Source organism: Xenopus laevis, chromosome 1L (genome assembly GCF_017654675.1).
Source record: "Xenopus laevis strain J_2021 chromosome 1L, Xenopus_laevis_v10.1, whole genome shotgun sequence".
NCBI lineage: Eukaryota > Metazoa > Chordata > Amphibia > Anura > Pipidae > Xenopus > Xenopus laevis.
The window spans coordinates 166,599,423-166,625,165 of NC_054371.1; the positions used below are offsets into that span (position 1 = coordinate 166,599,423).

General features: G+C 41.7%; 1 protein-coding gene across 1 annotated transcript; it reads right to left on the reverse strand.

Annotated features, from left to right (window-relative positions):
• Positions 1 to 46: 46 nt before the first annotated feature.
• Positions 47 to 19,384, reverse strand: slc25a1.L (solute carrier family 25 member 1 L homeolog). The gene is given in 9 exon segments (NM_001086730.1): positions 47 to 637; positions 807 to 880; positions 1,717 to 1,832; positions 2,319 to 2,423; positions 2,513 to 2,597; positions 4,920 to 5,058; positions 5,365 to 5,464; positions 6,786 to 6,893; positions 19,146 to 19,384. Coding segments are annotated over 9 exon segments (999 nt in total). The 5' UTR covers positions 19,303 to 19,384; the 3' UTR covers positions 47 to 522.
• Between the last annotated feature and the right edge of the window lie 6,359 nt (positions 19,385 to 25,743).

Genomic DNA, 25,743 nt, shown 5'->3' on the forward strand with positions numbered 1-25,743 from the left:
GCAAACACACCCTGAAAAAGAGCACAAGAGGCTGGCTAAGCCAATATTGCAGTTTGTCACCAAGTAACCCAATTTCTTTATATTTCAAGTATTAGGAACATATATTGGAAAGATGCTTAGTAAAGATTTTAAAGATTATTTACATGGGGGAAATTAAAATGCTCTGAAGTTATAAACATTAAAAAAATTAAAAAATTTAAATCCATAAAAACCAAAGGGAATTTAAAATGAAAGCACAAGGTGCAAGGACAGTGCACCAGACGTTTGATTACCAGTAATCTCCCACACTGAATCATGACATACTATTTTGCATTTGCTTGGCTGTGTGACAAGCAGTGAGAACATATGAATAAATATGGATATGGTAGATCAGTTCCTCAGAGTTGGGAGGGACTGAACCAGTTAGGTACCGGAAGTATAAGGGGTTCATAGCAATGGTTAACTGGAACCTTTGGCACCCAAGAGAGCCTGGAGCAGCTCCCACTTGTCCAAGCCTGTTTAGAGATTTAGCAATGTTACATCTCAGTCTGTCTTCCACACCTTGTTTAGGACTTTGACTACCTCATCATAAATGATGAAGACTATGGCAACATCTAGACAGACACGTCCAAGGCGGGGTACTGTACCCTTATAGAACCTATAAAATAAAAGGAGTATAGTAAGTAAGAGCTGGGATGAAGCCTGTACAGTAGATAGCAACATACTTCTGTCAAGAATTTTAGTCATAAAATAGCATAAAATAGTCAAATCCTGGGAAAATAAATGTACAGAACGCAAGGAAGGCAGAATCACAAATTCAAACTTACGCTTTGGGTCCTTCATATTTAAGGATTTTATAAGCACAGTCCCAAGTGCTTTTGTATTTGTGGGCTTCCAGACCCTGTATAAAAGACAACATAAAAGATATAAAAATTATGCCTTAAGGGGGTTGGTCACCTTTAAAGTGACACTGACATTAAAAAACTACTTTTTTTAGATATGAATGTAAATTAAAAGTTACCTATAGGTCATGTTGATAATTTTTTACAGAGAGGTTTGTTTTTGTAAGTAATTGTTACTTAAAGTTTCTAAACCTGACAGTTTTGCCAACCTGACTGTCCCATCTCAGCCTGTCAGTTAAAGTTTCTAATGCTAACGGACTCCTGCTGCATAAATATGTCAGCCCCCCCCCATACAGGAACATGGGGTATCAGGCAGGTAATGTAAAAGCATTGTGCAAATACTTTATAGAAAAGTTATAAATAGCTTTCAAAGGCAATATTATGATAGATAAAGAGTTTAATTTCTAGTGTCAGTATCTCTTTAAATTAACCTTTAGTATGATATAGACATTGATATTCTAAGACATTCTCAAAAACAAAAAAGGGGAGCTCTAAACTGAATGCCACACATGCATACACACTGCAAGTTTGAGTAGATTAAACTACTAACCACAAGTGAAATTGATACAAGTAGCTATTGGTCCTAGAACACACCGTTCAAGCAAACCAGTTCAGTGTGATGCATGTGTAAAGTGACAAAATGTTAAAACATAACCACCATATGCTATTTTTTAATTGTTTGTTTTTTAAGGACATTGATCCAGCACTGCGGCCCGATGGGTTACAGCAGTGAGTATGTATTCATGAGCGCTCCTCTTTTTAGTTAACGTCTCACTAAAGGTTATGTTTTAACATTTTATCTGCCATAATAATCTACTTAGCTAGAAACACATACCTGCATCCTGGTCTTTACCACATCTAATGGAGTGTTGCCAAACACACTAGCAGCACCTGCAATGGCTCCAAAGGCACCAGTCACTAATGGGTTCATTGGTCTATTAGGGTCATCCCCTAAAAAAAAGAAAAAGGTACATCTGGAGAAAATGTAGCAATAGAATTATTATAACCCTCCCCTGGTATGATTATTAATGTAAAGTAACAATGTACCTTATTATTAAGGTATTCTGTAACTGTAGCCTATGATTAAGTGTTGTGAGAACATGAAACACGCAAGGCTGTAATTTATGTTTGCACTTCAATAAACATCTACTTTTTAGATACAAATTGCTCTACAAACAATACAGGGATATCCGCTCCCCTAAGCTGAAGGCTCTTCATATATGTGATGAGTGTCTGAAAAAGTTTGTTGCCAATTGTATTCCTTAAAAAGACAACAAAGTAAAAGGACAGACCTTATTATACAGAACTTATTATATAGAAAATTCCTTCTGTTATATTTGCATTTGTAATACTATGTTGTATCTGCCATATTACGTTTTTTACCTATGCATCAAATGGGAGAGTAGTGATTGAAAGTAGAGTGGAAGCTGTACTAACCTCTGTACCAATTCCTTAAAGATGTCATGACAAAAAAGCGAATAGCTTGGTTGGATCCCTGCTTGAGCACAGTGGCCGTCAAACCCTGATACGTCCCCTTTATACCTACATTAAAGAAAATGGGATTTACACATAAGCATTCCAAGTCATTGATGAAAATACAGACAAGAAATAACAGACAGACAGGCAATTACCTTCGACTCTTATAATCTCTCGTACACCATGGAAGAAACCTCTGTATTTTGGGTTGGGGGAGCACTGATCATGTATAAATTTCACCTATAGAAACAAGTAAGGAATACAAATATTAGAAACTATTTTTATTTTATTTTAATCTAGCCATTCACATTTTTGTCGTGGGGAAAAAGAAACCTGTATTTTTGCTTTTAGAGTTAAAGGCCCCCTCTATACCTTGGTTAGTATTTCTCATGTGACATGAGTTTAAAAACTGAACCAATAATACCTCCACAGAATTTCTGCAGAAATCAAGCAAACAGCAAATTGCATATGGTCAGCTTTTAATATCGCCATTAGGGATATTATGACCTGTACTATAAGGGCTGTTAATGCAAATAATACAAATCTGCTCGAATAGATGTTCTAAAACTGTAATTACAAGGAATGAACACTAGATGGAGATGTGAAACAACACTTCAATGCTATTCATTTTTACTTGACAGAAATTAGAGACATAAGAATCAGTCTGCGTGCAGCAAGCATGGTTAGTTCATACTCCAAGGGCCATATTCACTTAAGATGGCTATGGTTTAGACAATGTCTATCAATACCAAACCAGTATGGGGATGCAGTATACTATTTAAAAATAAGATCAAATTAGATTAATTGAATCAAGCTAATATAAACTGATCCCCTAGGGAAAAAACATCTTTTGTTCATATTCATCTATGTTGATCAAATCAACAGGAATAGCACCTCGGACCTCTTGTTCTTTGGGTCTGTGATAAGATAGGCCAAATTGATGGATTTTTTAAATATTCCAGCAATGATTGAATAGCTAGGACACCTCTCATCCGGTTATCAGCAGCCAGTTAACCTGCCCAGTGCTCTTGGAATATTGGAGGAAAGCAAAGCAGTAAATCTAGGACCAAATAATTTTCTCAGCAAAGACATAGGGTGTGTATATGTTACCATGGGGTGAAGATAGGAACTGGAATTACCAGTATCTCTGCATTTAATTGGTGCAGGATGCCCATAGGAACAAAGCATTTAGCAATACAATTTTGTCAATGTATTTAAAAAAACCACACCCACACAGTCACAGGGGAACAGTATTAATGCCACAATTAGGAGGGTTGTGGGCAGGGGCAGACATAAGCAGCCTCTAACTATGCAGCAAAATAGCTACACACTGTACCGAAGCCCCTGGATTCTGCTTGACATCACTTCAGCAGCCAGTGTAGCTACAAGAGGAGGCAGGACCAGGATATAATATGCTAGGGAAAATAGAAAATGGAATTTCAGCCTGAAAATGTGTTTCTGGCCTGAAATCTAGTCTGTGTGTTGATAGTAGCTAGAGGTACTAATCAGCAACTAACAGGTTACGGCAGCTTAGTCGTCATTGGTTTAGTCTATGTATACAGACTAGGAGTATCTGACCTTGAACAGAGCAGGGTACATTTTACTCTGGCAATTGCTTTTTCTATGTCATAACAACCAGGGTGCCAGGGATGATACTGGAAAGAGGCCCAGTAGGTTACAGGGCCTGGATATCCTATGCAGCTGCTGCCTCATTTCAGAGTACCTAGGGGCTACCAAGACTTCCTTCTCTGCTAATCAAATGCATTCCACATGGACATACCCAGACATCTGCCATTTGTTCTTTACCAAATGGTGGTAGAGGTCTGGTTTATTGATGTGCACATTATTACACTGCTGCCTCCTGCTGTTCTGCATGACATTGCACTGCCGAATGGTACTGCTCTGCTCATCATTGCATGGTTAATATGTCCTATAATTTCACAATTTTAATAAAAATACAAGTATTTAGAACTACTGTGAAAAATGTAGGTTTCCATCATATCTACTTATACCTAAAGCACAGATAATAACATTTCCTACCTTATACAGATCTGAGGGTCACTAGATGTTTTGATTTAGGCCAGAGAGGCTATGACTGCCGTGTAGAGTTCAATGTGGTAGGGATACAAAATAATACCCCTCACCTCTTGAATGGGTGGTACACCTTCATTTTACTTTTATTGTGTTAAGATTGTCCTACTGATAGAAATGTTTCAACTGGTGTTATTTTAATTTCCCTAATCTTCTAGCTTGCAATTCAAAATGCCGTTCATCCATGTACCACCGGAACATAAACCTGTGCTATTCATTCTATGAACATAGCCCCACAGCTGCCTGCTGCAGGGTGCTGGGACAGCGAGTAACTAAACACACTATGGGCCATATTTAGCATAGAGAGAAGAGAAACATTCTTCTCATACTTGGCCAAAAATATCCAGAACAAGGATGTACCAGTGAATATAGATTTCTGCTTGTCAGATGATCCATTTCCTTTGTTTTGCTGTACTGATCAGAAAATGTATAAGCACGTGTACACAAACAGGTATAAAAAAAGGTTCCCACCTTAATGGTCTCCATGGGACAGACCACAACTACAGCTTCGGCCACACCTGCCCCCAGACCACACAGCAAACTGCGCTTACTGTCCAGCTTTCCATCAGCATCCCGCATCCGATTGCTTAAAAACTCAAACATTCCAAACCTAGAGGTAAAGAAAGGGAAATATGGGACAAGAAAACAGGTAAGCGGGGCTAAGGAAAAATACAGACAATAAGGGCTGATTTAGCACAGGGAACAGACTAATACACCACAGAGAGACACAAAGCAGAGTTACTTGTGAAAAGACAGAGTACATTCACTTTCTCTGAATGTGAACCTGCATTTGCACAATCCATATTGTCATTGCAGAAGAGGAGAAAGTGTTATGAAACCCGTGAGCAGATTATATAGTTACCATGTATGCTAAGGTACTAGCAGCAGTACTATAGGAGAAAGTTTGTTCTCTTACCTAACAGCAGCTTTAGGGATGGATCCATACAGCAAGGAACTAAGACCTCGATATAGCCCTTTGACTCCATGGCCATCCACTGTTTGTTTCACACAGTCCCCTAAAGGATAGAATCATGTGAGAGAAAGACTAAGTATGGAAGCTAGTAGCTCACTTCTGATCTCCACTTCATTTAATTCTCAAGGGGCCACCATACGTAGCACCAGAATTTATAAGATATTTTTAGCATTAATATATTGAGACCTATAAAATACAATTTTAGAAAAACGGGTTTGTACTCAGTCTTCATCTATGAGTTGTTTTCCCTGTTCCTTTTTGTGACAGACATGTGTACCCATGCATGCATAAGGAGCTAGCTTCCACCAACAGATGTTAATGCTTTCTATGGAAATATCTTCAAGCAGGGAGAGCAGTATACGTGCTTTGAATGGGAAGAAAAAATTGACATGGGTCTTGTTCGATCAAACTCATTCCCCCCTCCTTTTTTTAAAAAAAAATACATCATATATAAACAGCAATGTTACAGCTTGGCATGAGTATGGGTGTGATGAATAGGTTCCTACATCCTTCTTATAGATCTATTTTGTCTGGAAGATATGTCATTAAGCCTGCATGAAGCTCTCTAAATAGTAGTTTAAAGTAGTTGCACTGCTATCGGCCCCAGTTCAGTTCTTTCCTAGGCTGTTAATGCCCCTGTGTGACATTTTAAAGGCAGAAGAGCAGGTCCTGTGGCTTGCATACTTATTTATGAAGGCAAGGCTATGACAGAGGATCTGCCAGAGGCCAGCACAGACATGACTGATAACAGGTTGTGAGAAGGCAGAAGGTCAGCCTCCAAGCTGGACTTTCAAATCAAACAAGTGCCTGAGTAAATACAGGGATGCCCCAAAAGAAAGGAATTTATGGCCTGGGAAACTAGTTAAAGGCCCTGGAGCAGATAGATGTACAATTTTGCTTCTACTACAGTAACCAAAAGTGGCCAGTCAACATAGTTAAGCAAATGCTGTCCAATTTATAATCAAATAAAAGGCATGTAATTTAAAGCTACTGGCAATCTGGGGGCCACAAACATTCCTTTAAATGACTCCTTTTATAATCAATGTATGATCAGATCCTCAGCCATAAAGTAATTAATTTGTGAGTTGGTTAGACAAATAGGTTTGAAGATGCACGGCCGGCTTAAATTAGTGAATTTGTATCACAGTTATTTCTAAGATTAACTAGGTTTACTAGGTTTCACATATCTGTACAGTTCTGTATTTTTTTGTATTTAATAAACTGAACTGTTTTTGTGTTTTTTTTTTTTTTTATAGGAAACCGCCTGCCCTTTCACAACTCCTGCTAAAATAGCTATGAGAAAAATAATACTCCCCAAAATGTTTCTAGCTCATGGTATTTGCTTACCACCCCCTATTACTCACATATGCCTCGATACCGCGGGGGATTTGCCTTCTCGTCAAGCTGTAGCTGTGTCTTGACATATTCTGTAGGGAATGTAATGCAGATTTCTATCCCGCCAGCAAGGCCACCTGTTGGAGCAAAGACAATGAGTAAAATCAGTAAAACAATATGAAAATCAGTTTCCAATCCCAGTGTGGCTGAAAAACACTAAAACCACTAGGAGTTATGGTCTCATCTATATATTTTTAATTACACAAGTATATTTTCTCCAGAGTGGTTACAGATCACTGCAATAAACAATATGGCAGTCCAATATGTCTAGAACATTGCTGTGCTATCTTTTCTATGTAGTGCGCTGAATATACTCTATTACCCAAGAGTGAAAATATTACAAAATAATTGTATATACTTTTATATTAAAACTGTTACAAATTCTGTTGACACAAGATGCAAGGAGCTGTATTTTAATAATTATTGATGTAGCTTGCTAGGAGTTAAAATTAGTAAACTTTGCTATAAATGCTATAAAAAAAAAAAGAGAAAAGTTTATGAAGTTCAATCCCATCATACAATTCTACTGATGGTGCTTGTGTCTATTGTCTAATTGGGCCTGTGCTTACACCTCTTATATATCTGAATGGGACATAGCAGAGGAGATACTGGTACTTTTCAGCCCAAAAATGCTATACAATCATGGGATCTGTTATCCGGAAACTAGTTATCCAGAAAGCTCTGAATTTTGGCCTTTCCATAGACTCGATTTTATCGAAATAATCCAACATTTTCAAAAATAATTTAAATATATGAAGATACAAATTACAGAAAGATCCATTATCCAGAAAACCCCAGGTCCAGACAGTAAGAATTTGCCCAGTGAGGCCTAGGCTGTAGCATGTTCCCCCACTAATCATCTTAAATAGCTACCAGTTTAATGACTGAAGGTTGTTGGTGGGGTGCTTGGAGTTGTAGATTAGCAACATCTGGAGAACTGTAGATTTCCAGTCAATGGACTATAAAAAACACCAGCAATAACAAAAGATGAATCTGAACGGACATACCAGCTATTTGTACCTAGAGTTTATAACCATTTTCCCTGATGTTTATTGCAATGCTGCTGCTTTCAGGTCTGGCATCTGCAGGCATTTATTATTTGTAAAGAATAATCCTACCCATTTAGTCTCACGGCACTTGAGCACAGTGCTTACATTTAGATGATATGTACACAGGCCAGAAAGCATAAAAACAAGGAATAAATAATTGCATTATTTTTTTGTGTGTTCTCTAGAAGTGATGCAACTTTTTTTTTTTTAAATGTGGACGTGTGCAAAGGTTTATGAAGCATTTTCATTTGCTGGTGTTACCTCCCCATTAGTGTGCATGTAATTGTGCCTGGCCTTCCTTTATACAGTATGATAAGCATGAGTCAACGTGCCACCAGGAAGCCTCTCTCTGATTGGTCATACAAGACACATCCCCCATAACTACTCAGTAACCACAAGGACGAGATAGTGTGTGTGTGTGTGTTCTATTCAAAAGCCAATGATTGGTTCATGCTCTCAGATGTCTGCAAGATATGCATGAAATCAAACCAGCCCAGCGAGTGCCTCCCTCTCCCTACACTTTCATCACCAATCTATTCGTAACTGTCTAATCCGGTTTCTCAAGGGATTCTGGGGCACCAAGACAACAAGGCTTGGGGCAAAGTCTAACAGGATAAGTGCAATACTGCACTGAAAATGATGATTTTGCTATTAACAAGCAGTTCCACACTGGGGTAAGAGCAGCAAACAGGATTGAACAGGAGTGGTTGTTGCTTAGAACAGATTAGCTAATTATGCAAATGATTTATCGGGCCTTAGTGAATGGGCGAATAATTGGGTTATACCTCAGCCTCTCGCAATCATTTCCTACAGACAGAAAACCAGTCGCTCTCTCTGTAAGTGCTTTATGGGCCTGAGGCCCAGACTAGAGACCACGACTGTACATGTAAATACACTAAAAGAACAAGCACATGAATAGACCACATTCCAGAAAGAACAGCTGGGCCAGAGCAAGTCCTGGGGCTGGAGGGGGAGTTGAACAGAGTATGGGTATGAAAGGAGAAAGTTGAAATAAAATGTAAAGAATGTAACAATGTACATAGAATCACAAAGAAACAACACACGCTTTCTCCTCCACAGAAATGATCAGTGACCTTTTTTGCAGTGTCATTCTGTTATTCTGCAATATCCCTTCCAGTGCTGCCAGAAGTCGGCAGATTACACTGCTAGTATTGCATTTTTATTACTTCTTATGCTTATCTGTCTCGCCAGGAAACACTCAAAGATTCTTGGTTACTAGGGTTATAGAGACTAGCAACCAGAATGAAGTTTACATGCCTAACCAGAGATGCAAGACAAAGGGGCTAGTCAGGAGAAAGGACAGTGTCATTGTTATATTATAGTTTCTACAAATTATTATTAGAAATCCCAGCAATTTCACTAATAACAATCAGACAGACTCAGTATGACTCATATCATTGTGACTGTTATGGTGCTGGCACAAGGAAATATTGGCTCCACAGATTTAACCACATGCCACAAATATCCGTGTGCCCCTGTCCTTAGATTTATCAAGCAATAGCAGCTTAGGGTGTCACAGGTATATATAGGGAACCCACTGGTACATCAACACTAAGTAATTATACAATGTATAGGCTGGGCTACATGGAAACAGGGTTGGACTGTGGCAGTGGGGCTGGGCTGGGGGGATCCATTTATTAGGCTACATCACCAAATAAGAAGATCTTGACCCCATTTGGCTACCCATGTGGCTTAATCATCTGATCCAATGCTCTATCCCCAGGCAACAATTGGCTCATACTGCAGGCCTATGTATTAACACACCAATTTAGTCATTGTTCAACAGCATTTTACACTCTCAGGCTGACTGGGCCAGCCTTCAGAAAAGCCCCATACAAAGTGCATTTACTAAATACTGCTGTGTAAGTGCTTTGAAGGAAATATCACAATTCTTATTTATTTAACAGCCAATTTCCCAACAGAAAACATTAGCTAATGAAAAAAAGCCCCATATTCTCCTCTTGAACGCAGGTATAATATGTTGCAATGGTTTGCAGCACTCAGTACATGGGAATAGCTTTGGGTGTTTTTTCTATTAGTGCAAAAGTAATTACTATTTGTACCATACACCACTCAACTGATGGAAAAAATATTTATTTTTATACTTTTCTCCCAGCCGCCCCACCTTTACCTTATCTTTACTGAGAATTAATTCAACAGTACATATTTATAAGTTCTTATGGGGGGAATCAAGAACACTGGGCATGTGGTGATACAGGAAAGTAGTTGAAGAAGCAGTGACAACCTTTAGCTCTTCTGCACCCGCACACAAAGCAATTACTACACATTCAATCCTGCTCCTTACCAGGTGAAAGGTAACTAGGGGAGAAGGTAAGCACTTTATGAGCAGCACACACGTAAAAAGACAAATGGCTGCAAGCATGTATCATATACTGCATATTTTCAATGCAAATGGTGCCACAGCCAAAAAATTATTGTAAATGAAGGGGAAAAATACCAGATAATGAAGGTGTTATCACAGGGCACAGATAGCCATGTGTTATTGTTGTCCTTAAAGGAGAAACAAACCCCTTATTAAAAAAAATCTCCCCCCCCACCCCACATAGACCCCCCTCTCCCTCCTCCCCCAGCCTAGCTGCTTCTCCGGTCAATGCCTGTAACTTTTTCCTTACCCCTCGGTGCAGAATCAGGAATCTGAGTTCACAGCAGCCATCTTCCGGATCTTTGTGTCTTCTTCCATTGCTTTGGCAATTTCCGTCAATTTTGACGCAAGCGCAGTTGTCGCAAACCAGGAAATTGCTCCAACTGCGCATGCGCCGCCACGCCAGTCTCGTTCACAGATTACCGAAGACCCGGAAGAAGGCTGCTGTGAACTCCGATCCCTGAATCTGCACCGAGGGGTAAGTAAATATTTAAGGGCATTTGCCCTGGGGAGCAGCTAGGCTGGGGGGGGGGAAGAGGGGGGGGGTCTATGTGGGGTAGGTATTTTTTTAACAAGGGGTTTGTTTCTCCTTTAAGGTGGCCATAGATGTTACAATTATGATCTTTACTGCAACCAATGATCGTTCGTTTTCAGTACAGACATGTTAGAGCTGAATAGTCAAGATATACAGATTGAAACAATAGAATCCTACCTGTATCTGTATCTTCATCATCATCATCATTTATTTATATAGCGCTGTCAAGATGCGCAGTGCTTTACTGCAGTTATAGCAAGCAGGGAATAAATGGGAGAGAAAGCGATTTCGGGATTGTTGGGGGCCCCCCCTCACTTAGTGACATATAGTTGCACCCACCTGTGTTTCCCTCAGGATTAGGGGGGATATAGATATATATATATATATATTGGGTTTCTAGTATATATGCCATTACCCTAACAGATACAGATGTTACACAAATTACATAGAATCAAAGCAGCTGATTAGTGTAACAGATAAGGTAGAAGGTTTCACGTGCCTGTCTGTCTAATGACTTGACAAATGTCTGCCCCTTTAATTGGGTAAAGTGCCCACACATCTTGCCATGAATCCCAGCACTAGATTAGGTTAATGGCATATGATCTGTTTTCTCTGTTGATATTTGAGAGCCGTTACATCCAGTGGGCAGTAATGTTGGCTAGAAAACAAACACTTGAGCATTTTCTGGCAAATATCCATTCATATTTACAGTGACAGGCAGATGCCATTTATCCAAGTTAGTGCACATGTGGTGGTAGAGGGTCATGTTTGTGTTTTTCCAGCAGAGAAAAGAGAGGATTTAAAGGGGAAATTAAGCCCCATGTAGTTTTAACTGTTATCACCAGTCTGCAATTTTCTGCCTCCTCCCCAATGGCTTTACCCTGTCAGGGAGCCGGGAGCTCCCTCCAGGGAGGTAGTCAGGATCAAGGAGGAAGCCCTCTTGAGGGTGCAAGGTCGCGGTGTCCAAAGGGTTAATCAAAGGGGTAGTCAGGATCCAGGCAAGAGTTCACGGGCAGGCAGATAACAACAAAGTCCAAAGTCCAGGCTAGGGGTCAGAGTAACAATCAGGAACAAAATTAGCAATAGAAGCTCACAGGGAACCCAGGATACTCACAGGAAATGATTCCTATACTTGGGCGCCATTCTGGCGTCTAGGTAGCGTTTTTATTTTCAAATTTGGCGCCATAGTGACGTCATTGGCGTCCTTGCGCCGACGTCGGCGTGCTGACGTCATTGCGCCGGCGCCGCTACCCACGTGGCGGCCATGGGCGCCGCCATTTTGGAAGCGACGCCTGCAGGGGAGGACGCGCCGCCCGGAGCTCCAGGACCTGCTCCGGGCGGCGATCGTGACATACCCCCACTGTAAACTAAGTAAACTAATCCCTCATACCTGCACCTGAACTACAAAGCTGCACAACAGGGTTGTCAGATAATATATTTGGCTGTGTAACTTCTGTTCCCAGATGCCACAGCAGTGATTTGGCAAACAGAAGCATGTGTACTGTCCAGGACAGTGGGTCAGCTTGTAGTGCACATGCAACTGGTTGCCAAGTTGGGTGGGACAGGGTGGATAACAGATTAAAAGCCTGTGATGTGTTGTTGGTTACAACTTTGGGGTACAGGGACACCAATAGTGAACAGCCCAAACACTGATTTAAAGGACTAAACATACCGGATACCCACTGCTGCTGATTTTTATCACCTGTACGAAGAATAGAATGTGTGCATTACAGAGGATTTTTGTCCAGTCAATTCCAGCATAAATTTACAGCTTATTATTTCTCCTGCGATGAACTGTCACTGTCAAAGGAAAATTGTCAGACTCCAGGGACATGAAAGATTGGTGCCTGTCTCATGGAAACAGAAATCAGTTTGATAATTTATGGCAGTCTTGTCTGAGCAATATAACATTTTAGGCATTCTGGACATGACGGATATGTTGACTGTGCTTAAAGTGCACAATATACATGTTGGATATTATTCTTGCTAAAGCAATGCTGCCACTCCTGAAAATAATTACCTGTCCGCTTTGGATTGTTCCTCTGCTAGCAGCTACAAAAAATGAGTTGCAACTAGTGTCAAAATGTGACTGCTGTCAATCTGCAGTCTATAATGCTGAAGCGCAGCAGCATTTTGTACAAATTATATTTTTCTATTAAAGGGGAGGTAAACCTAAAGGAACCTAAAGGAAAGAAAATATAATTTTAAGCAACTTTCTGGTACATATTTCACACAAATGTCCAATCACCCTCAGGTAGGATCTTTTGGGCTGCTCCTATACTCTGCTCTCACTGTTGGCTCCGACTATTGAAACAATGTAGCAAAGGTTAGCTCGCCTCCTACCAAGGGGTATATTTATCAAAGAGTGAAGTTAATAGTGAAGTTCCGCCATTAGAGTGAAATGCCGCCACTCCCCATTCATTTCTATAGGATTTTTAAAGGCGTATTTATCAAAGGGTGAACTTTCACCCATTGATAAATACGCCTTTCAAAATCAAATAGAAATGAATTGAGAACTGTGGAATTTCACTCTAGTGGCGGAAATTCACTCTGATAAATTTACCCCCAAGACTTCAAGTCCTACTGTTCCTTGCATGCTTCTTCAGGGGCTTATCTTCTGCTATACTACTTCAGTAGTCAGAAACAGATGTGTGAAGATTAGCAAGGAACAGAAAGACACAGATTTGAGTAGCTATTTCCTATTAAAATTTGACAAAGCACATACACAGCTGGATAAACTTCTCTTATCTGCTCATGTATGGCCATCTTGTTACTCAAAGTTCCTATATCTGACTGTTTTGCCAACCTGACTATCACTTCTCAACCTGTCCCTTAGAATATCTCCTACAACATACTACTGTAGCACAAATATGGCAGCCCCTCCATAGAGGAAGGAGGGAGATCAAATAGGTAATGCACAAGCATTGGGCAAATACTTTTAAAGGAAATTATAAAGCACCAGCCTGATGATAGTTGCAAAAGAAGATTAATTATCTAATGTCAGTAGCTCTTTAAAAATAAATTGCAGTCCTTCTGTATATTACTGTATTTTGCTATTTTATTGATTTTCAGGTTACTATTCTTAAAGTGCAGTCCGAATACATTTAATAGTAACTGGCTTGTAAGAAAAAAAATGGTTTAATGACCCTCTAGGTGACTGTACTGTATTTATCGTATATGCGAGAATAACAACATGAGGGGCATTTACTGATGACAGGGTTGGGTGCAAAGAGTACAAGCGCATATCACCATGTTTTTTTTTTTTTTTTTGCACCCTGCCCCCATCTTTGGCCACATGTTCCTGCACTTCACAATGCAGTGCAAGGTAGTGATGTGCGGGTCGGGGTTTTCCCGACCCTAACCCACCCTCCTTCAGCTCAACCTGCACCCGCCACTGGCGAACAGCAGTGCGAGGTCGACTACATGATTTGATTGTTTTAGCAGAGACAAATTGCATTTATACGTAACAGTTAAATCATTTGAAATATTTTATTAATGTATATTGGAAAGATTACATTTTCTTTCCTTATGCAAAAACAATTTGAGTGGGTTGTTTTGGGCAAAGTTCCCCTTTAAATACAGGATAAATATATTCATAACGGAGTGTGGCCTCCCTCAGTATATGGTTTCATCCTAAGACTCTCTCACTTATCTCACTTCCAAGCACTTTAATGTGATTAGTGAACCTTCCCCCACTTGTGCCCTGTGCTCTTTGACCCTATACCTGTTGTTCCTGTTTCTTTTCGTTTTTCGCTTACATTTTATTCTGAGGACAAAGTTGAAAGTCCCACTGAGAAAATCTGCTCACTGGAAAGCAGAGGCGCAGAAGTGTATATATATATATATATATATATATATATATATATATATATATATATATATATATATACATATATATATACATATATATACATACATACATACATATATATATATATATATACACATACATACATACACACACACACACAGATATGGGACCTGTTATCCAGAAGTGTATGTGTGTATGTATGTATATATATATATATATATATATATATATATATATATATATATATTATATATATATATATATATATATATATATATATATATATATATATACACATACATATATACATACATACACACAGATATGGGACCTGTTATCCAGAATACTTGTAATTTGGATCTTCATACCTTAAGTCTACTGGAAAATCATGTAAAAATTAAATAAACCCAGTAAGCTGGTTCTGCTTCCAATAAGGATTAATTATATCTTTGTTTGGATCAAGTACAAGTTACAGTTTTATTATTACAGAGAAAAAGGAAATCGTTTTTAAAATGTGGATTACTTGGATAAAATGGAGTCTATGGGAATGGCCTTTCTGTAATTCGGAGCTTTATGGATAACAGGTTTCCGGACTACAGATCCCATACCTGTATACATATTGTTGGAATGAACTACAATATGGCAACACATCCCTTTAAAAAGAAAGGCAAACTAGCCTGTTGAGAAGTAAAAGTATATGCAGGGAATGTTTCAAAAGTTAGATCACTACTACAAGGTGGAGCAATCAAAAATCACTTACAATCGCTGCTTCCTGTAGCCAATAAAAAGCACTGAATATACCCTACACCTACATTTATCATATGAAAATGTAGCAAACAATAATCAAAGGGGTTATTTCAAAGCCTCTATTAATTAATTGAATGTTGTTAATGGAGAGGGGGCCACAGCCCGACAGTGACACCATTTGGTGACATAAAATTTGCCAAGGCCCTAAGAAGTCATTATCTGAGCAGTTATCTTACTTGCCCTAGACAACTGAAGATATAGATTATGCTAAAGCTGCATTGTTTACTATGTAGAACAAGTACACTCCTTTTGAATATGCAAATTACTGTCTGGATTTGGTCAGTCTTTGGCCAAATCTTTTGTGAAATCACTGCTAATTGTTATCCTATCCTAATATTTGTAATGAAGTTGCAAAGCAGATAAAGTAGGTAAATAAGACAACAATGCATGAATGCTATCTTATCAGGATCCTGGGATTTATAGTTCAATAAATCTGGAGACACCATTTGAAGATAATCAGACTAAATAAATCTATGGGGCACCGGGAATACAATCCACTCCTCCTAATAATATAAGAGCATGCAGCGCAAGGCCGGGTCAAGGTTGCATTATGGTGACCTCCCTGAATTCCCAAGGAGAGGGTCACATACAGATGCAAGATGAAATAGTCCCTGCAGCACTGAGCATTATTACTACGCTCATATAAATATAGGGTAGGGATATTAAACGACTTTTAAATTATGAGGTGCCATAATCAAAGCTTTTCTGAAATATGGATTTGATTCCTTGTGCTGCATTGGATGGTTACTGCATATACTGTATATTTGTTATTAGAATCAACTGTATAAATCATCTGATGTGTCTGTGTATTTATCCCCTCCTTCCTTTCAAAGACACTAGAAAGATTGGGAATGGATCGATGAATTTATTCCGATATGCCAATCATACTGTGAGTAATGGAAGGAGGGGGATGAATATCTCACAAAGGAACAGGCTTGGTTGCTACAGTGTCAGAAAAACAGGACAGAATCTGATTTTTAACTTTAGTAATGTACTACATACCACCCAGGGTTGTGCTGCTGGGGGTTCTACCTAATGAGCTTGTCCAATATACAGATTTAATATTAATTAATGCAGGAGACCTTTGGGTTTTCTAGAATAAAAAAAAACAAAAACAAAAGAAAAACACAAATCTTAAAAAAAATGGATTCATGCAATTTAGTTAGACAAAAGGGAAATAAAAAATTACAAATGAGAATCATTTGCTTAAAATTAATTCTATGGGATTCTATTCACTCGTAACGAGGGTCTTTCTATAAAGGAATCCCACACCCGTGCTTGGTTTGGGGAATTAAAAGGAGATACTGTAATTCTGTATGGTCGGTTAACTTCATATGATACATTCCTAATACTAAAAGAGAGGGGCTGCTCTTACTTCCACACCTAATTCAAAAACAAATGTACAGGGCTATTGTGCCAGAGCTTGAAGGAAGCAAACAGCCCTTGATCAACGAATCTGTATTGTAAAGCATAAATCTGTAGCCTTATCTTCTGAGCGGGGTGCTACATTGGCAGATGTATGGGTTTATTGTTATGTTCCAAGATCTAACATACTGGCCCAGATTCAGTTTGATGAGAAAAACATCTCTTATGAAGACTTGTAATAGAAAACTATGGGGAAACTGAGATAGGAGACAGTTTCATCACATTGAAACTGACCCATTGTATGAAACTGGAATGATTGCGGTGAAGAGGAAATCTCATCCCCAGACATTTAAAGGGGTTGTTCACCTTTGAGTTGATTTATAGTATGATGTAAAGAGTGATATTCGAGACAATTTGCAACTGGTTTTCCTTTTTTATTATTTGTGGTTTTTGAGTTATTTAGCTTTTTAATTATCAGCTTTCCAGTTTGCAATTTCAGCCATCTGGTTGCTAGGGTCCAAATTACCCTAGCAACCCTGCACCGATTTGAATAAGAAACTGGAATATGAATAGGATGGGCCTGAATAGTAAGAGGAGTAATGAAAAAGTAGCAATAATAATACATTTGTAGCCTTACAGAGCATTTGATTTTTAGATGGGGTCATTGACCCCCATTTGAAAGCTGGAAAGAGTCAGATGAAGAAGGCAAATAACTCAAAAACTATGAAAAATAACAAAGGTGAACCACCACTTTAACATACCCACAGACTTTAATGAAACAGTGCCTCCCATGCAGGGGCGTAACTACAGAGGAAGCAGACCCTGCGGGTGCAGGGGGGGCCCAGGAGGTATAGGCGCCCCATGAGGCCCTAATTCATAAATAGTTTCAATAAATATTGGTAAAACAAGTCAACCTGTAAGCATTTTGGGGCCTGAAAAATAATTTGCTGTGGGCCCAGATCTATCTAGTTAAAAAGATCGGTATTTCTGCACATGCGCAGTTGGAGCAGGTTTGCGACAACTGCACATGTGCGGAATTACACGGAAATTGCCGATCTCCCAGTCAGTTTAAGGTGGCCATACACGGCCCGATAAAAGCTGCCAACAGACCGAGTTATTGAAAGTCGGCCAGATGTCAATCGGACGGGACTAAAAATTCCGTCGGATCGCGGGCGCATCTGTTCGTTGATGCGGTCCCGTGATCCGACCGCCGATCAGCCATCGTTAGGATCCAATCATGGGCCCTAGGGCTCAAGGTGGGCATATCGGGGAGAGATCCGCTTGTTTGTCGACATTGCCAAACGAGAGGATCTCTCCGTGTATGGCCACCTTTACATAGGACGCAGAAGATGGATGTGTGGAACTTCGCTGGAAGAATCTGCGCCAAGGGGTGAGTATGGGGCATGGGGAATAAGTCTGGGGTGAGGAGGGGTCTACCTGGGCTGGGGGGTACGGGTTTTTTTACCCACAGGTTGAATTTTAAGAAATCTGATAACTATGGTCCAAATTACCCTAGCAAACATCCATTGATTTTAAAAAGAGACTGGAATATAACTAGAAGGGTGCCTGAATAGAAGGATCATTAATAAAAAGTAACAATAACAATATATTTGTAGCCTTACAGAGCATTTGTTTTTTAGAAAGGAGTCAGTGACGCCCATTTGAAAGCTGCAAAGAGTCAGAAGAAAAAGGCAAAGAACTATAAAACTATAAAAAAAAAAAAGAAAGAAAACCAAATGAAAAGTTGCTTAGAATTGGCGGTTCTATAACATAATAAAAGTTACCTTAAAAATTGAACCACCCCTCTAAGCCACTAAGCTCCCACGTACACATGAACAAGGCTAATGTAGAATACTTGCTCTGCTAGTGCAAGCAAAGGCCATATCCATGAGGTTAGTGCTTTCCAGTTGCACGATCAGTAACATTGCATTAGCAGACAGCTCCCTGACAGCAGGATGAAGTCATACACACACAGCATCACCGGAGCTGGAGCTGTACAGCAGGGTCAGTCACTTCATGGATGGATAGCTGCACTGTTCCTATGGGGTCTCAGGAGGGGAACTACAGGCTGCTGTGACTATACAGTAACCCTTCACTAGGAAACAATGGACACAGGTCACTATCAGTATAGTTCTTTCAGAGCAGGGGTGAAAGTGGGAGTGCGGCCAATGAAGTACAATGGCAATACAAAGAGGTAGGAGAGAAGTACGAGTGTGTCGTCCGCAGTGCAACTGTTGCTCTGGGACAGACTCTCCCAGGTACAGACTTGAGCGCAGCATCTCTGACACACACACACATATATATATATACACATACATATATACACACACACACAAGTGTTGCGTCAGTGCCACTCACCTGCCAGGATGGCTTTCCCCGGGTGAGTAAGTTTGGAACCTCCTGCAGGAGCGGCGGCAGCCAGAGATCGAGCCCCGACTGGCACGGGCGATCCCATGAGGGCAAAGAGAGGTGATCGAGCCTGTGGGAGGCAAGAGGAGCCGGACGTGGAGCCCATGATTACTGACAGGGACGCCGCTACCCGGACACAGTGACGTGGAACTGCTGCCTCTGGAACGTGTAGACCGGGAGCAGCTCGGGTTCCGTCGGTTCCGGCAGCCACTGTGTCCGGGATCCGTGGAGAGGGGGCAGAGCTAACTCTATTTCCCACCCTGAGCCGCGCCCAGTCCGGGGGTAGCCCGAGTCCGCCCCGCCTTGATGGGAGGGGCCACTAGGGACAAATAACACGCGCTGGAAGTGAGTGTCGCGTAGACGTGGGCTTGACGCCGCAACCTTTGATTGTTATTGTATTTACGCTTCAGCTCGTAAAGGAGCATGGGAGTTGTAGTTCATGGCCTTGTTCATGCCCGCTCCCGCTGAAGGAATAGGCAGAGAACTGGCAGTACAGCAGTAAGTGTGTAGAAATCATTAATAAAATGTCACAAGTGCCTGGCGCATTGGCTCAAACCTGTATTGTACCAGCGTGATACAGCAAGTCTGACAAATGCCTTATGCGTGAACATTAAACAACTGGCTGCGGTTAAATAAAATCACATGGGGAATATAATAGCAAACTCTATATAACAATTTGCTGCTTCTCCCCCGGCACTACATTGTCTCTGCCCTTACACCTCTGTGGCGGCAGCACATTCACGCCTGACACGCCTCTCAGTTATATGGGCGGGGCCAGCGGCCGCCAGTCTATCAGCAGATATGAGGCGAGCCTATTGGATGTCCCGGCTGACCAACCCGCTCCCCAAGCCTCTGCTTTTAAACTCGTTGCCGCACACACTCAGGAGGGAGCTTCGGTTCTATATATCATCGTGTAGTCCTACTAATGTGCTTTTTAATAAAAATGACTGCGACAAAAGTAAGAGGGAAGGTGAATGTCTCAGACAATGACGTCACTGTGCTCGCTGTTAAGTCAAGTAGAAATAAGCGGGCGGGGGCAACTTTAGGGCGGCTTAAAGGGCAGAGAGGACATTGCTGCTGGTGTCGCTTTTATCAGAGAACGTGTGATATAGATATTATTCATGTGGGTTTAATAGTTGTGCCCTTGCTGCTGCCTCCCCTTCCGTCATTTATTACATAGCACATGTGACGAGGGAGGTCAAATAAATCAGTTGGGAGGCGGAGCCAGGGCAAAGGACCAATAAAGAAGTCAGATCATCACCTGGTGGACAAAGGACCAATAAGACAGCCTTGTGAGATATGTTTAGTAAATGCTGTGTCCTGTTTGTTCGCTGCAGAATTGGCCACAATGCAGTAGCAATGGGGCCCTCAATCACTGGAGGTCTCAGTTTTAGATTATATTTATATATATTTTCTTCAGATTGTGGCAGGAGGCGCATTCTTCCCCTGGCTCCTTTAATCTAAATTTAAGCTCTTGTCACCCACTAATTCCTAACAAGTGCAGGAAGCACACGTTATGGAGGGGGCTGTCACTTTCAGCATTCACCCCACTGATATTAGACTAAGGGGCATTGTGTCACAGTGAATATCTTTCCAGGAGGAAATGGGATGACTGTCTAAAGCTAATGGATGCAAAGTGATGCCTTCTGAAATCAGAAGGTATTTACTTGTCTCATGCCATATACACAGCACTGCCTAGAAACCAAAAATGAGTTTTAATTCTCCCATAAGACATCATGGGCTGAGACATGCAAATCACTCCTTTGTGTCCCTTTGGCAAACTATGCATCCAGAACCACTGGTTTTATAGCACAGATACAGCCTAAGGGCAGAGACACATGTCATATTCTGGGAGATTAGTCACCCAGCGACAAATCTCCTCTTCAGGGCGACTAATCTCCCCAAACTGCCTCCCACCAGTGCTTCGCTCTGAGTGACGCACATGTGACTAATCTCCCTGAACTGCCTCCTTCCGGCTAGAATGTAAATTGCCCTAAACTGCCTCCTGCCGGCTAGAATGTAAATCGTTGGCAGTTCAGGGAGATTAGTCACCCTGAAGAAGAGGCAATTTATCACGTGTCTCTGTCCTAATGGTTCAGAGCCATATATCCAAACTTGCAGACAGCCTGTTACTGGTCTCAGTTTCCCATAAAGCCAATGAAGTAATGATGGGTATTCCATCCTAGCATTTTCAGGTGCTTTATCAGCTTGCACCAACAACCCCCAATCACAATTTGAATAGCCTTCCACCCCAACAAACATGACACCCTAAGCCCATGCCGGAAATATAGGCCTAGCCTGGCCTCCCTTAGCTCAAAATAAGGTTGTAATAATATGCACGACTTTTAGTTTCAAAAATAGCTAAAAACTCAGACTCAAATCCCATTCTATCTGACCTTCGGTCTTGATTCTCCATCTCCAGTTAGCCTTTCTGGCCCAATAAAGACAATTCCAGGGTTGGACTGACTTGCTAGGGTACCAGATATTGGTAACCATTGCAAAAAAGAAAAAAAAAGCAAATTGCTTGGATGAAATGTCCCTCCCCAACACTGTAAAAATGTCAAACTGAATTCTCTTGATGAAAGAAATATGCTAAAACATTGTGTGTAGCCTTTAATGTCTAAATAGTGCATGAAGACACCACTATGTATATTTATAACTATCATTTGATTTGGACTTTCTAGCTGGTAATGAAATGGAAAGGGGGAAAAAAAAGTGGTTAGGACACCTGCAAAAGTTCAGTGTCAGAGCAGATTAAAGTGGGGGCAAGGCATTAGAGAATCCCAGTAAGAAAGTTGTATACAGTCAATACACAAACATGTATTGATGAAGACATATCTCTACAACCGCCAGGGCCGGGCCGGGCCATGCCGCATGGGCGCCCAAGGCTAGCCGGGCCGATGCAGCGCCGGTTCAGTGCAAGTGCGCATGCGCGAATTGGCGCTTGCGAGCGGTCCCCTCTCTGCCCGACCTTTTCTGCGCTACTGCGCATGCGTGCAAACTTGTGTTCGCGCATGCGCAGAAAGAAGAAGAGGGCAGAAACGATCTGGCAGACAGGGGACCGCACGCGAGCGCCAATTCGTGCATGCGCAGAAAGAAGAAAAGGCCAGCGAGAGTCGGGCAGAGATGGGAACGGACTGGGGGTAGGCAACAGAGGAGGTACGTGCCTGGCGCCCCCCCAGCTTTGCGGCCTAGGCACGTGCCTACTCTGCCTACCCCTTGGCCCGGCCCCAACAACTGCCACCTTCATAATACAGGTATGGGATCCAGAAACCCAAACCAGAAACCTCCAAATTACGTAAAGGCCTCCCATAGACTCCATTTTATCCAAATATAATTAATCCTTACTGGAAGCAAAACCAGCCTATTGGAGTTGTTTTATGTTTACATGATTTTCTAGTAGACTTAAGGTATAAAGACCCAAAATACAGAAAAATCCATTATCCAGAAAACCCCAGAGCATTCTGGATAACAGGTGACATAACTGAAACTTCTTCAAACTGGATCCTGACCAACAAGTACACCGCTTTTATAACCTCAGTGAACAAAGACAAAATGGAGAACAAAACAGGGGCCTACCTCCTTGACAGAAGCCAGGGACTCGAGTAGTAGAGGTACCCAGGACCGAGCTGGGGCCTGAACTGCAGGGCAGACTGCTGGCCTGGTGCAGCTTGGGGCACCTCGGGGGAGACTGTGGGCCTAGTGGCGGACAAGATGGCGGCGCGACAGTAGATTGCAGTGGCTTCTCCGGATCACAAGGTGCTTTCTTTTTTTTTGTGGTTTTTGTGCTTTTTTACTTTGTTTTTTGTGAAGCTATGGACGTCGGAACAACTAAGGTCCAGGTCTATAATCGCCAGACACTCCTTTGGTACAGCAATCATGCATATCTTACGATAAAGGATGGCTTATTGCACACACTACGGGATCTCGGGCTATTTGGGGAGCCGGGTCTTCTGACCTTGGTCACGTCTGGGGTCAATGGCGGGAGGAGAAGCAATCGGACAGCGAATAGGATTCCGTGCTAGGCTAAGAACTAACCCCAACCGACCCGCTCTCCAGTCCATACTACTATCTAACGTCTGCTCCATAGAAAATAAAATGGACAACATTCGACTCCAGCAAACTACCCAGCGTGAATTTAGAGACTGCTGCATGTTCGTATTTACGGAGACGTGGCTCAGCAAAAGAGTTCCGGATGCCACCATTCAGCTGGATGGGCTAGTCGTGGTTCGAGCTGACAGAGTCGCTGCTCTGAGCGGTAAGAATCGTGGTGGTCTGTGTGTTTACATCAACATGAAATGGTGCAGGAACTCTGTGCTTGTGTCCAGCCACTGCTCACCGCTGGTGGAGTTTGTTGTTGTGAAGTGCAGACCCTTTTATTTACCCCGTGAGATCTCTGTTATGCTAATTCCAGCATACAGACCACTCGTCAGGCACTCTAAACCGGTTCTGAAGCAGGTGAAAACATGGCTAGCAGGAGCCATGACTGCTCTTCAGGACTTTGAGTGCACTGACTGGAACATGTTTTGGGAAGCTGCAACCTACAGCGACTACATCAACTTGGATGAGTATACGTCATCTGTAATCAGCTACATCACAAAGTGCATTGATGATGTCACTGTCTCCAAGTGCATCACTACACGCCTCAACCAGAAGCTGTGGTTCACTGGAGAGATACGTGTGTTACTGAGGGCACGAGACTCTGTTTTCAGGGAAGGTGATGATGTCGCCCTGAGAACAGCGAGAGCAAAACTTTCCGTGCCATCAGAGTAGCTAAGCACGCATACACTCAGATAATACACAGCTTCTTCCAGGGGAATTGCGACACACAGCGTATGTGGCAGGACATCTAGGTGATCACAAACTACAGGTCAAGACCATCTGCCTGTGACAGTGACGCCTCCATTGCAGATGCAATGAACAACTTCTATACACGGTTTGAAGCACAGAACAACACAGGAATGAGGAAGACCATCACTCTGCCTAGTGACCAGGCACTGCGTCTGACGGTGGCCGACTGTGGAGTCAGAGTAAACTCACGGAAGGCTGCAGGACCAGACAATATCCCTGGCAGAGTGCTAAGAGAATGTGCAGATCAGCTGGCAGATGTTTTCACTGACATCTTTAACAAATCCCTGAACACCTCCACTGTCCCGAAGTGCTTCAAAACAACCACCATTGTCCCTGTGCCAAAGAAATCATCAGTGTCCTGCCTCAACGACTACCGTCCTGTCGCACTCACCCCCATCATCGTGAAGTGTTTTGAGAAGCTTATCAAGAAACACATCAAAACCCTGCTGCCACCAGCACTGGACCCCCTACAGTTCACATACCATCAAAATCGCCCAACAGACGATGCAATAGCCACCACCCTCCATCTGGCCCTCTCTCATCTGGACAAAAAAAAGACACCTACATTCGTTCTGCACCGATGATTTGACATCTTTACGCCAAAATAGGCGTGTACCTACAGTGGCCGATCTAGATGAAAGGGAACCAAAAGAGGACACTAGGAAGCCAAAAAACTACCATGGCCAAGATCAATACACCAATCGGAAGAAACAGGAAAGAATGGACTGGAACAGGAAAAACGACAAGCCAGGAAGAAGACAAGAAGAGGGGGGCAACGGTTCCAGAGAAAAACCTTACAAATTAAGAACCAACCCCAAGAAGAAGGATCGAACCTATTGAATGTTGTTAACTTATCCTCCATTTCCCTATCCTCTGCACAGACATCTGTACTTAGCAAAGGGTTATCCTTCGCCCCAACACACCACTTCAGTCTGTTCAATACACTACTAGATGTGAATAGATTCGTTCGTAAACTTACACTTAGAAGACACTTTGGGCCTGGTGGTGAAGGGGTTGATCGAGTCCCTCTACATAGAGATTACAGCATTGATCTGAGGGAGAAGGGGGCATCCAGACAGGGAGCCCACTTCGACACATTTAAGGAGCTTTGTTGCCTTTCTGACTTGAGCACGATAGAGAATGAGAGTATCAGGGAACATGTTTCAGATGAACCCTTAATTGGCAAGACGTCCCTTATTAATAAAAAGAGCAATTCTAACTTTTACCCTTTACAGTCCAGGTGTCCCTCAATGGACATGTTCCAGGATTTGGTCGAACAGGACCTTAAGAAATTGAATACCAATGTTTCACATAGAAACAAACGGAACATCTCCCTTGAGGAACGGAAGGCCCTTATGTCCCTCAAATCTGCCACAAATATTACCATAAGACAGGCGGATAAAGGAGGGAGTGTGGTCGTTATGAATACAGTTGATTACATAGCGGAGGCCAAGCGTCAACTAAATGATTCTGAAACTTACGCTACCCTCTCCTTCAACCCACAGGAAAAATTTATGAAGGCCATTGAAGAATTGGTTTCGTATGGCATATCTTTGGGAGTGGTGGATACACGAGACAAGGACTATTTGGTCAAAAGCACAGCCATTGTTCCTATTTTCCACCATCTCCCAAAGATACATAAGTCCATTCATGAACCAGAGGGCAGGCCGATTGTTGCGAGTATTGGATCAGCAAA